General features: G+C 37.6%; 1 protein-coding gene across 1 annotated transcript in view; it reads left to right on the top strand.

Annotated features, from left to right (window-relative positions):
* Trhde (TRH-degrading enzyme) overlaps window positions 1–14,158 on the top strand; it is a 403,483-nt gene that overhangs the window by 271,120 nt on the left and 118,205 nt on the right. Inside the window, exon 7 of the mRNA NM_146241.3 lies at window positions 12,987–13,052. Coding sequence (NP_666353.2) covers window positions 12,987–13,052 — 66 coding nt within the window. The remainder of the gene's footprint in view (window positions 1–12,986; window positions 13,053–14,158) is intronic.

The raw sequence follows: 14,158 nt of genomic DNA, 5'->3' as shown, positions 1-14,158 counted from the left end.
AATAATAGAAGAAAACTTCCCAAACATAAAGAAAGAAATGCCCATGATCATACAAGAAGCCTACAGAACTCCAAATAGACTGGACCAGAAAAGAAATTCCTCCCGACACATAATAATCAGAACAACAAATGCACTAAATAAAGATAGAATATTAAAAGCAGTAAGGGAGAAGGTCAAGTGACATATAAAGGAAGGCCTATCAGAATTACACCAGACTTTTCACCAGAGACTATGAAAGCCAGAAGAGCCTGGACAGATGTTATACAGACACTAAGAGAACACAAATGCCAGCCCAGGCTACTATACCCGGCCAAACTCTCAATTACCATAGATGGAGAAACCAAAGTATTCCACGACAAAACCAAATTCACACAATATCTTTCCACGAATCCAGCCCTTCAAAGGATAATAACAGAAAAGAAGCAATACAAGGACGGAAATCATGCCCTAGAACAAGCAAGAAAGTAATCCCTCAACAAAGCAAAAAGAAGACAGCCACAAGAACAGAATGCCAACCCTAACAACAAAAATAAAAAGAAGCAACAATTACTTTTCCTTAATATCTCTTAATATCAATGGACTCAATTCCCCAATAAAAAGACATAGACTAATAGACTGGCTACACAAACAGGACCCAACATTCTGCTGCTTACAGGAAACCCATCTCAGGGAAAAAGACAGACACTACCTCAGAGTGAAAGGCTGGAAAACAATTTTCCAAGCAAATGGTCTGAAGAAACAAGCTGGAGTAGCCATTCTAATATCGGATAAAATCGACTTCCAACCCAAAGTTATCAAAAAAGACAAGGAGGGACACTTCATACTCATCAAAGTTAAAATCCTCCAAGAGGAACTCTCAATTCTGAATATCTATGCTCCAAATGCAAGGGCAGCCACATTCATTAAAGACACTTTAGTAAAGCTCAAAGCACACATTGCACCTCACACAATAATAGTGGGAGACTTCAACACACCACTTTCATCAATGGACAGATCGTGGAAACAGAAACTAAACAGGGACACAGTGAAACTAAGAGAAGTTATGAAACAAATGGACCTGACAGATATCTACAGAGCATTTTATCCTAAAACAAAAGGATATACCTTCTTCTCAGCACCTCACGGGACCTTCTCCAAAATTGACCATATAATTGGTCACAAAACAGGCCTCAACAGATACAAAAATATTGAAATTGTCCCATGTATCCTATCAGACCACCATGGCCTAAGACTGATCTTCAATAACAACATAAATAATGGAAAACCAACATTCACGTGGAAACTGAACAACACTCTTCTCAATGATAACTTGGTCAAGGAAGGAATAAAGAAAGAAATTAAAGACTTTTTATAGTTTAATGAAAATGAAGCCACAAAGTACCCAAACCTATGGGACACAATGAAAGCATTTCTAAGAGGAAAACTCATAGCTCTGAGTGCCTCCAAGAAGAAACAGGAGAGAGCACATACTAGCAGCTTGACAACACATCTAAAAGCTCTAGAAAAAAAGGAAGCAAATTCACCCAAGAGGAGTAGAAGGCAGGAAATAATCAAACTCAGGGGTGAAATCAACCAAGTGGAAACAGGAAGAACTGTTCAAGGAATTAACCAAACGAGGAGTTGGTTCTTTGAGAAAATCAACAAGATAGATAAACTCTTAGCTAGACTCACTAGAGGGCTCAGGGAAAAAATCCTAATTAACAAAATCAGAAATGAAAAGGGAGACATAACAACAGATCCTGAAGAAATCCAAAACACCATCAGATCCTTCTACAATAGGCTATACTCAACAAAACTGGAAAACCTGGACGAAACGGACAAATTTCTGGACAGATACCAAGTATTAAAGTTGAATCAGGATCAAGTTGACCATCTAAACAGTCCCATATCCCCTAAAGAAATAGAAGCAGTTATTAATAGTCTCCCAGCCAAAAAAAGCCCAGGACCAGACGGGTTTAGTGCAGAGTTCTATCAGACCTTCAAAGAAGATCTAATTCCACTTCTGCACAAACTTTTTCACAAAATAGAAGTAGAAGGTACTCTACCCAACTCATTTTATGAAGCCACTATTACTCTGATACCTAAACCACAGAAAGATCCAACAAAGATAGAGAACTTCAGACCAATTTCTCTTATGAATATCAATGCAAAAATCCTCAATAAAATTCTCGCTAACCGAATCCAAGAACACATTAAAGCAATCATCCATCCTGACCAAGTAGGTTTTATTCCAGGGATGCAGGTATGGTTTAATATACGAAAATCCATCAATGTAATCCATTATATAAACAAACTCAAAGACAAAAACCACATGATCATCTCGTTAGATGCAGAAAAAGCATTTGACAAGATCCAACACCCATTCATGATAAAAGTCCTGGAAAGATCAGGAATTCAAGGCCCATACCTAAACATAATAAAAGCAATCTACAGCAAACCAGTAGCCAACATCAAAGTAAATGGAGAGAAGCTGGAAGCAATCCCACTAAAATCAGGGACTAGACAAGGCTGCCCACTTTCTCCCTACCTTTTCAACAAAGTACTTGAAGTATTAGCCAGAGCAATTCGACAACAAAAGGAGATCAAGGGGATACAAATTGGAAAAGAGGAAGTCAAAATATCACTTTTTGCAGATGATATGATAGTATATATAAGTGACCCTAAAAATTCCACCAGAGTACTCCTAAATCTGATAAACAGCTTCGGTGAAGTAGCTGGATATAAAATTAACTCAAACAAGTCAATGGCCTTTCTCTACACAAAGAATAAACAGGCTGAGAAAGAAATTAGGGAAACAACACCCTTCTCAATAGTCACAAATAATATAAAATATCTCAGCGTGACTCTAACTAAGGAAGTGAAAGATCTATATGATAAAAACTTCAAGTCTCTGAAGAAAGAAATTAAAGAAGATCTCAGAAGATGGAAAGATCTCCCATGCTCATGGATTGGCAGGATCAACATTGTAAAAATGGCTATCTTGCCAAAAGCAATCTACAGATTCAATGCAATCCCCATCAAAATTCCAACTCAATTCTTCAACGAATTAGAAGGAGAAATTTGCAAATTCATCTGGAATAACAAAAAACCGAGGATAGCAAGAACTTTTCTCAAGGATAAAAGAACCTCTGGTGGAATCACCATACCTGACCTAAAGCTTTACTACAGAGCAATTGTGATAAAAACTGCATGGTACTGGTATAGAGACAGACAAGTAGACCAATGGAACAGAATTGAAGACCCAGAAATGAACCCACACACCTATGGTCACTTGATCTTCAACAAGGGAGCTAAAACCATCCAGTGGAAGAAAGACAGCATTTTCAACAATTAGTGCTGGCACAACTGGTTGTTATCATGTAGAAGAATGCGAATCGATCCATACTTATCTCCTTGTACTAAGGTCAAATCTAAGTGGATCAAGGAACTTCACATAAAACCAGAGACACTGAAACTTATAGAGGAGAAAGTGGGGAAAAGCCTTGAAGATATGGGCACAGGGGAAAAATTCCTGAACAGAACAGCAATGGCTTGTACTGTAAGATCAAGAATTGACAAATGGGACCTCATGAAACTCCAAAGTTTCTGCAAGGCAAAAGACACCGTCAATAGGACAAAAGGACCACCAACAGATTGGGAAAGGATCTTTACTTATCCTAAATCAGATAGGGGATAATATCCAACATATATAAAGAACTCAAGAAGGTGGACTTCAGAAAATCAAATAACCCCATTAAAAAATGGGGCTCAGAACTGAACAAAGAATTCTCACCTGAGGAATACCGAATGGCAGAGAAGCACCTGAAAAAATGTTCAACATCCTTAATCATCAGGGAAATGCAAATCAAAACAACCCTGAGATTCCACCTCACACCAGTCAGAATGGCTAAGATCAAAAATTCAGGTGACAGCAGATGCTGGTGTGGTTGTGGAGAAAGAGGAACACTCCTCCATTGTTGGTGGGATTGCAGGCTTGTACAACCACTCTGGAAATCAGTCTGGCGGTTCCTCAGAAAATTGGACATAGTACTACTGGAGGATCCAGCAATATCTCTCCTGGGCATATATCCAGAAGATGCCCCAACTGGTAAGAAGGACACATGCTCCACTATGTTCATAGCAGCCTTACGTATAATAGCCAGAAGCTGGAAAGAACCCAGATGCCCCTCAACAGAGGAATGGATACAGAAAATGTGGTACATTTACACAATGGAGTACTACTCAGCTATTAAAAAGAATGAATTTATGAAATTCCTAGCCAAATGGATGGACCTGGAGGGCATCATCCTGAGTGAGGTAACACATTCACAAAGGAACTCACACAATATGTACTCACTGATAGGTGGATATTAGCCCAAAACCTAGGATACCCAAGATATAAGATACAATTTCCTAAACACATGAAACTCAAGAAGAATGAAGACTTAAGTGTGGACACTATGCCCCTCCTTAGATGTGGGAACAAAACACCCATGGAAGGAGTTACAGAGACAAAGTTTGGAGCTGAGATGAAAGGATGGACCATGTAGAGACTGCCATAACCAGGGATCCACCCCATAATCAGCATCCAAACGCTGACACCATTGCATACACTAGCAAGATTTTATCGAAAGGACCCCGATGTAGCTGTCTCTTTTGAGACTATGCCGGGGCCTAGCAAACATAGAAGTATATGCTCACAGTCAGCTAATGGATGGATCACAGGGCTCCCAATGGAAGAGCTAGAGAAAGTAGCCAAGGAGCTATAGGTATCTGCAACCCTATAGGTGGAACAACATTATGAACTAACCAGTACCCGGGAGCTCTTGACTCTAGCTGCATATGTATCAAAAGATGGCCTAGTCGGCCATCACTGCAAAGAGAGGCCCATTGGATACGCAAACTTTATATGCCCCAGTACAGGGGAACGCCAGGGCCAAAAAGGGGGAGTGGTGGGTAGGGGAGTGGGGGTGGGTGGGTATGGGGGACTTTTGGTATAGCATTGGAAATGTAAATGAGCTAAATACCTAATAAAAAATGAAAAAAAAAAGTACATGGGAGCCATGAGATTGTAAGATGGGTGAGCAGGCTGTAGCAGGTTTCCTCTGAAACACATGTGCTGTGTTAGATTCCTGGAGCCCATGTTAAAGTGCATAGATAAAAGAAGCTCCACAAATAGTCTTGTGACCTTCACATGCACACAGTGCCTAACCCCGCACATATTTATAATAAAATTTAAATTTTTAAAAAAGAATGTGTAAGTATCTTTGCACTTAGCATAAATATTATGAAAAAATGTGAGTGTTTAATACAAGGTCACATGAGAAAATGAGTTTAAGTAGATAGGAAGCTATTTGTTCTATGGTGAGATAAGAAATATTGAATATCATTATTATAGCGTTGATTAGGCCCTAGTATTGATGATGAGAAGTAAAGATTTTGGAATCCAGGGAACTTATATGATCACAATGCAATATAACTGCTTTGGAAGCTTGCTATATGGCAAACATATCCCAACTATTTTTATGAATAATTTTAATGAGTTGTCAAAAATGCAGGTAGACTTTCTTCTTATTCTCAATTGAAATAATCCAGTTGTGGTCAGCATTACGAGCACCTCGTAAGCCTAATAGTAGATATTTAAATCATCTAACAAGCTTGAGTTGACAGCAGAACTAGAGCACTTAGCAGACATTAGGCTTCTGAAGTAATTATTAAAATTAGTGTGATGTGGCCCACAGGATGGATTTGTGACGGTGAAAATGCTTCTGGGCCTGTCGTTAAGGGGCCATGAAATAATTCAGCTGAACAGAAATAAAGGCTTGGCCTCAGGAAGTAATAAATCAATAAGGACTCCAAGGTTCTAAGTGTGGGTGATAGAGCAATTGGGCATTAATTTTGCTTTCATGATTAGAATTAATTTTATTTCATCTTCTGTCTATTCTTGTTCTCTTTCTTTTTAATTATTTTTTTGAGATGATAATATAATTTCAGGCAACTAAAGAATGCCTGAGAGCAGAAGTAGTTTTCCCTAGGGAAATTCACTAGCTTATCCAATACCCAATACCAAATTATCAACCCTGAAAATATTCTATCTACCTACCTATCTATCTATCTATCTATCTATCTATCTATCTATCTATCTACCTATATGTCTATGGTGTGTGTGTGTGAGTGTGTGTGTGTGTGTGAGAGAGAGAGAGAGAGAGAGAGAGAGAGAGAGAGTTACAGACAGAGTGCTTGTATTTGTGCATCGATTTACACAGAGAGATATGTATGTACCAAGATTAATGGAGAAAAGTGTTTATGAACTTGAAAGAGAACAAGGAGAGGATCATATGGGGAGTTTGATCAGTTGGTAAGTCAGAGATATTTAAGATTAGGCAGTTTTTTCTTCCATCCCAGTTTTTCCCACGTTAAAATGGCTCATATTATCTTTAAAGGGGAAAAGCATGTTTTTATAAAAACCATGAGATATTCTTTTTCCTTCAGACCTGAGACACTATTTTTTAACAAATTATGTCAGAATGTTATAGTACTCCCTCTCTCCGTGTGCCCATGCTTAATGAAGAGCCATCTTTCTGAAAGTTACATTTTCACTGTGATTTTGAAGTCAACATAGTAACCCTTTCAACAACAGGGAACCCCACAGGGATTCATTCTCATTGCACAGGTTTCTTTGTTTTTGGAAGAACTAAAGTTAAAATCAACTGCATGGGTAGAAGAAGCTAATACAGAGAAATGTTTCAGTAATGATCGCGCCTACAGATAGTGAAAGAAAAAAAAATGATCTAGTACCTTTGCCTCCGTCACTTCCATCTGCACAGAGATGTAGGGGGTACTCACCTTCTTTCCTCTTAGCAGGGAGTGAACTATAAAGCATAAGCATGTGGCATAGAAGGTTTACAGGCCAGAGAGTTGGACAAGACTTGAAAAGAAACATGTTTTGTTTATACTCTTGTTACTAAAGTAGACTGATGACCAGCTAGGGTCCGTGACACACCAAGAGTAGATCATACTTGTGACGCTCTCCATACTGCCAACTGCCCTCCGGAGTTAATTCTGATCTTCTATAGGATAGACAAAATGGTACCTAGAAGATTACTGGTCAAGAGAACCTGAGGAATTTGAGAGACACATTTTAGGGAACAACCCAAGCAAGGAAAGGGTGTTGGAAGAAGCCCTTGGATGGGAGAACTCAAGCTTATAGCCTGTTATAGGAAATATCACCCAAACCAGAGGTGCCTTCTAACCAGATTCCCAGTGGGGGAAGTTCTTATCTCACTGGAATAGGCTCCACGTGGTTACAGTCTTAACTCAGTCATTGACTTGTAGCTATGGCTTTCATGGAGCACAAGAGAGAAACATCAGGCCATCTGTCTTAGTCAGGGTTTCTATTCCTGCACAAAACATCATGACCAAGAAGCAATTTGGGGAGGAAAGGGTTTATTCAGCTTACACTTCCACATTGCTTTTCATCACCAAAGGAAGTCAAGACTGGAACTCAAGCAGGTTAGGAAGCAGGAGCTGATGCAGAGGCCATGGAGGGATGTTACTCACTGGCTTGCTTCCCCTGGTTTGCTCAGCTTGCTTTCTTTTAGAATCCAGGACTACCAGTTCAGGGATTGCACCACCCACAATGGGTCCTCCTCCCTTGATCACTAATTGAGAAAATGCCTTACAGCTGGATCTCATGGAGGCATTTCCCCAACTGAAGCTCCTTTCTCTGTGATAACTCCAGCCTGTGTAAAGTTGACACACAAAATCAGTCAGTACATCATCTGAGCAGTGTGTTTTCATACAGTTTCCACCTTTGTAGCCTTTGGTTTTAACCTAGCATGTGCTAAGGCAGCTTCGTGTGTCTTTGTTCATACACGTGCCCCCTTCCTCCATGTCCTCCCCATCATTTCCAGCCTGAGAATGTTGGAAAGCCATTTCACATTTTATTGCATCAATTTCCCTGCATCCTCTGCTGTAACTGTGGTACTGATTCTCAACTGAACAATTCTAACAGGTTTTTTTTTTTCTTCCCATCCAGGTTCTTATTTTGTACAATGATTTTTTGAAAATGTCTAGGTTCTATCTTGATTGCAAATCATGAGACAGTAATGTATATCAGTTAAATGATTTGGAGTTAGCTCTAAGTGGGAATCTAATCATGGCTCTTTTATTCATCTTAGGTCCATTTCAGCAAGTTATTCAACCTTTTAAGCCTCAAACTTCTGATTAGACAAAATAATGATATCTTCTTTGTTATATCACAGCATAGTTCTTTAGTGGATCATACATTTTCAGTGATTTTTACTAATACAGGACTTTTCTACAGGTCCACATGTTTTACCCCTTCCTACTCAATGTAGTTATTTTGCATCTAGTTGTACTCTCAGGAGCACATAATCTAAAGACTGCCTTTGCATTGAAGACAGATAGACCCTTTGCTTATCTGAGAGCCACTTGTGTTTCCAGAAGTGTTTTTGGTGGTGAGTCCACTGTGGTGAGACAGACAATGCCTCCTCACTAGGCCACGGTCTGTTTCCCTCAGTCCATTTCCATTTGTGCTTTCATTTCTAAAATGACTTAGTGACGTCTTCCTCCCTTTTCCCTGTTCAGTTTTACCTTTAGAAAAGCTATGCACATCTTTCCAAGACTAACTGATTTTCCTCATCTTTTTTCCTGGAAGTTTGTTCTAATGCTCATCCCTTGATCTGCCTCTCTCCAGTCAGTGTGACTGCTGAATCATTATTTCTTGGAACATTTTCTCCCATATTAGAGAGATCATAGATAGATAAGATAGATAGATAATATAGATAAGATAGATAGATGGATAGTTTTATTCCCTAATAGCCACAGGCTATTTACATATAGTACTTTCTTCATTACAGCTGACCACATTCCTCTGTTAGATGTTGCTTTTCTTGAACTTGGAAGCACAAATCTCAACCATGTTTTCCATGACTCTGCTTATACCCTGGCTGCCTCCAGCTATTTTTCATGCATGGGCACTGCCCAATGATTTTAATTTAACTTCACATACATGTTTCTTGAGTGTTTATCATGAGTAGTACAGAGAAGACCACACAGTCTGTAGAAAGCCTTGGAGATTCCACTTTCTGTTTTCCATTGCTTTCACTGAGACATGAACACATTTCTCTGGTGTTCTTAGTAACTTTGGCCAGGCCCACTCTAGTAACTTATATCTTTCTTATACTTACTTTCTAGTCTTCCACTTCCCAGCCTATCTTTAAAACTTCACATTTTCTAAGCAATTTTGCTAGTATAAATAATTTCTTCTGGTGTGTACATTTATGTGTATCTTCTAGTGTCATTTTCTTTCTTAGACTAAAATTCAAACTCACCTCGTCACTTTTGTTAAACCATCTTCTCACCACTTCTTCCACTTGTTGGTTTCAGGTTATCTTGCCCTACTTGGGCTATCACCCTATAGCCCCCACCTTCAAACTACTTTATCCCTGCAACTCAAAGCTCTAAAACCTGCTTCAAAATCACTTTCCACACTATTCCCCCAACTTGTGGCTTCATGACTTCCAATCTGTATGATCTCCCATACTTGAGGCTTCTCACTACTGATCTGCCTGATTATGCTAATACCATTCATGTTACATCATGAAGATGCTGCCTGAGTATGTCTACCTTTCCAGCTATAACACAAATGACATTCTTTAGACTTTTCACCCCTCCAGGCATGAGATACACTTCTATCATCTCCATCTGTATTCTGTGGGACATTGAACACACTACCAACTTACTAAACATCTTTTAAGGAAATAATTGAGTTTGGCAGTTTATCTTCTTTTAAAGCATGATTATATGTTGTCAAAAAGTTCCAGTAAAGCAATAAAGGCTATATCCTTGTTGAATAGCTAGTATTTAAGAATACAAACTGTCTGCCATGTATGCAGATCATTTCTGTCTTTGTCAACCATCGTTGAATTAAGGTAGCCTACCTTGCCAAACCTGAGAAGAGGAAGTCCTTTCTTTGGTCATATTTATGGTCTTTGAAATCATCAGGTCCTCAAATTATTACAAAGTAAACCATACAAATAAGGGATAGAATGAGAAAGAGGACTAAAGGATAGTTGAGTTTCCAAGCTCCCTTCTGTAAATGTTTATCATATCCTAAATAATTCTGTCAATTACCACAGTATCTCTCTTGGCCCTTGTTTTATAAACTTCTGATGACTTTTCCTTTCCATAAAGCTTCTGAAAGTGCTTCCAAGTCCAATTTGTTTTCTCAAGGCTGAAAAATCTCAATTGCAACTAGATATAAGTTACCACTTTATAAATGAGGGTGGCTTGATGGATAAATATTTTGAAGATTCAGGGAAAATGTTTCTCAGTGCTTTCTTTAAAACAAAAATGCTTATGATGACTTAGGTATGTTGTAAGGTGTGGACTTTGTTTTTGTTGTGCATAGTAGGTGTCCAACCCACTGATGTGCTGTGTATAGTAGGTATCAAGCCCACTGACTAAATATCAGTTGGTCAGTCTACCCTGTAACCTGCTTACAGACTGTTATAAAATAGGGATTAAAAATTAGCATTCACAAGAAAAGGTCAGCTAAGTACTGAAGATTGTAGATTGCTCCAGGCAACATCAAAATATTCAAGCAACATATTTTCTGAAATGTAATTGAGTTATAGAATATACCAATAATGAAGAGTTCAGTGTTATTGACTTTTGAGTATTGACTATATTTCTACGTTCTATTTCCAAGCACCCTGCTGTAGCTCAGACAGCAAGAACAGGTCTATTCTTTATGATTACAAAGTCCTCTTTTGTCATTAGCCCATGCTGAACTGATAGTTTTTATAGCCTGACAAGGGACCAAGTCATCAGTACCTGGAGGGAATCAGTTAAATCATCTGAAGATGGCTCTTCTGCTCTGATGGGACATTGGAGCTGACTGCCAGAGTCTCTCACTCCCTGGGTGGCAAGGGTTAGTGTTGTTGAAGAACTGATAGATTTTACCCTCCAGGTGGGTAGACCAGATTGGAAAATTCATAGAGGAAGAGCTTGTCAAGGAAATTCAGGGACCAGATCTGACGTGTTCTAAAGGGGATTCTTACCAGCTCCCAAAGTTGAATCATAAATGCTTATGGTTTATGGACGTATACAAGTCTGCAGAAGACAAAGAGCAAGAAGTAAAAATTATATATATGTGAAAATATCTGGAGGGACATAAAATTTTAGGATTTGTCAGCTCATTATTTGTTGAGATGACAATAATATTCTCATTTGAGGAACAAGTTCTTTGGGGGATAGAGTTCTTTAAAAAAAAAAAAGCAGTGCTTTAAGGGTGATTGACTAATGGAGTGAGAATATTATATTGAGTCAAAGTTTCGAAATTACAGGGAAATTTTTTAGTGCCAAACAGCGAAAAATAACAGTTGTGACACCGGACTGACTAGGCGCAGGTGGGAAGAGTGTTGCAGGGTTCTCTCTAGGAAAAGGATGCCCTGTGTCTATGTGTTCAGATATCAAATGAATCCTAACAGCCTATGCAATGAGAGTGAAATAGCAAAAACTAAAAGACACACTTTGGAGAAAGGATTTACCATAGCATGTGCATTTGTAAGGATAATGGAGGGGGGATATGTAGCTGCGGAGGAATGTCCACTAAAGCTAGACTGTCGTTTATGTTTATGCATTAACTGCTTCATAACCCTTGAGCAGCTCAGTATGAACTTGTGAGTCCTAGAAGACTAATTTATAGTTTGCTTACAGATCTATGATCTTCCCGGCTTACCCATCATTACTTTGATGGCTTCCAATGGATCACTTCTCTACATCTTGGACTGATAGTATGCTATATTATATTCTAATGATGGTTCTCAACTCTAAGTATATTACTCTATTAATCACAACATCAATATTAACCCCATGTACTTGTTTATGTATCAGTACATATTTTCAGTTTTAAAATAAATAGATATGGCATAAAAATGAGCCAACATAAAATAGTATTGATGACTCACACTCTCTTTTATACCTGTTTTACACACACTTTTTACCTGCTTTACACACATACAAACACACACACACACACACACCTGTGTGTGTGTGTGTGTGTGTGTGTGTATATATATATATATATACATACATATATATACGCACATATATATACACATTAATTTTAACATGTCTTTTATTCATATATGCATTCTTAAATATGCATATATATAATTGGCATGTATAGGTTTGCATATATGCTATACATATAAGAATATATTAAACATATATACTATATATTCTCTATATAATAATATATATTCTCATACATATAACATATAGATAGCATAATATTCACATATAGATTCACACAAACATACATATTCATACACATACACATGTGTTAATTATTTGAGCTTAAAAATATTTCACCCAATCGGACTGTTAGTAACTCTATGTTGCAGGAGAAGAAATTAAGAGGAGAGAATGCTAATCATTTTTCCATGCAAAAATGTTAAAAAAAAAAACATGAGAGAGAGACAGTATGAACACAGAAAACCTGACTGCTTCATACTGCCTTCCTCAGTTCAGCCATAAAGTATTCCCACACGAGTTAGGAGTTCAGTAAGCAACTATGGCACCCTCAAACTGTGGTTTCATACAAATATTACTTAACCGGTGGGCTTATGTTACCAGGTCATGGGCTTTTGTGTAAAAGTGCTGTGCTTAATTAACTTTGTCATATAAATGTTCACAGAACTAACAGTTACTTATGATTACATACAGCTCCCTGAGATCATCTGTCTGGGATATTTTCATCTCAAGGTAGAGGTAGATGGATTTGGTTCACAAAATATTTACATGGCCTAAACATGACATTTGCAACCCCTAAGTGTAATAACTTTTCACGTGTTTTTTTTCCTTGAATGTTTTCAAAACAGAATAGAGTGAATGAAGTGAGCCATTCTTGATTGACAGGTGGCACTGTTAGAATCACACCTGTTGACATTCTTTTCTTTTCAATACTTTCTCCACAGGGTGCTGCTCTAATTAGAATGCTGGCTAATTTTATGGGTCATTCAGTTTTTCAGAGGGGATTGCAAGTAAGTAACAAGCTTTCTATGTTCTCTACCTTTTCCTTGCCATTACATTTAGATTAAGGATGTTTCACTCTTTGGGAAATTACTATTTTGATGGAAATTTGACATGTGTAAGGCAGGCTACGTACTTCAGCATAACAAAAATAAAATGTCATAAACACTCAATGTACTATCTGCCCAAAATCAAACTAGTATGCAATTTAGGAGTGTTTAATTGTTATTTACAAACTGAACTAATTTTTACACATGTGAGATCCTGAAATTTTTTCCTAAGAGCTTTGGAAAGCTTGCTATTATTTTCTGCCATTGAGAGGTTTAATTAATATGAAAATAAATTGTTAGTTTTACTGAAAGTATATAATTGAGAAAATTTGGGGCCTGCTTTTCAGTTATATACTATTTATTTATGGTGATGATTTCCTATTTTCCCCATAAAAACAAAACACTCTTATTTGAAAATAAAGTGAATCATTTTAAAAGGAAGGAGATAATAATATCGTTTATTTTTTGTTGTTATTTCTTATAAACCTGCTCTTTTCTAATGACAGACAAATTGCTAGTGGATTTTGGGCCCAGGTGGGAGGGAAGGTGGGAAGGAAATGGGAGAAGTTTTGAGGGAAAACTGAAATCAGGATATATGGTATGAGAAAAGAATCCATTATCAATAAAATGAAAAAAATAAAAAATGACAGTTATATTTATTGCATTTAGGGTAATCCACATGAAATTCAAGAATGAATTTGTAGAGAACTCAGATTATTAAAAATTAAGAGCAGATACAAAGATAGAGAACTGGCGCTTTAATTTTGTTGAATCTGCTAGAGTAAATCACACTCCCATTCACGGTGATTGATGAATTATTTATGATGCATTCTGCTACTTAGAAGTGTCCTTTAAAGTAAATTGATGTTCACCTGAAATACAATTATGCTAAGGCAGAGAGAGCAATCAATCTTATCTGTTCTTAGTAAGCTTTTCATTTTGAAATTTAAATAAACTACAACTGGGATCAGGTCATATTTTTGTCGTATACTTCTGTCTTTATGTAATATAAGCTGAAAGATAAAATACAAGGACAAGAGTTAAATTTGATATGACAAACTATATAT

Source organism: Mus musculus, chromosome 10 (genome assembly GCF_000001635.26).
Source record: "Mus musculus strain C57BL/6J chromosome 10, GRCm38.p6 C57BL/6J".
Lineage (NCBI taxonomy): Eukaryota > Metazoa > Chordata > Mammalia > Rodentia > Muridae > Mus > Mus musculus.
This window is presented reverse-complemented; position numbering and strand designations above follow the sequence as displayed.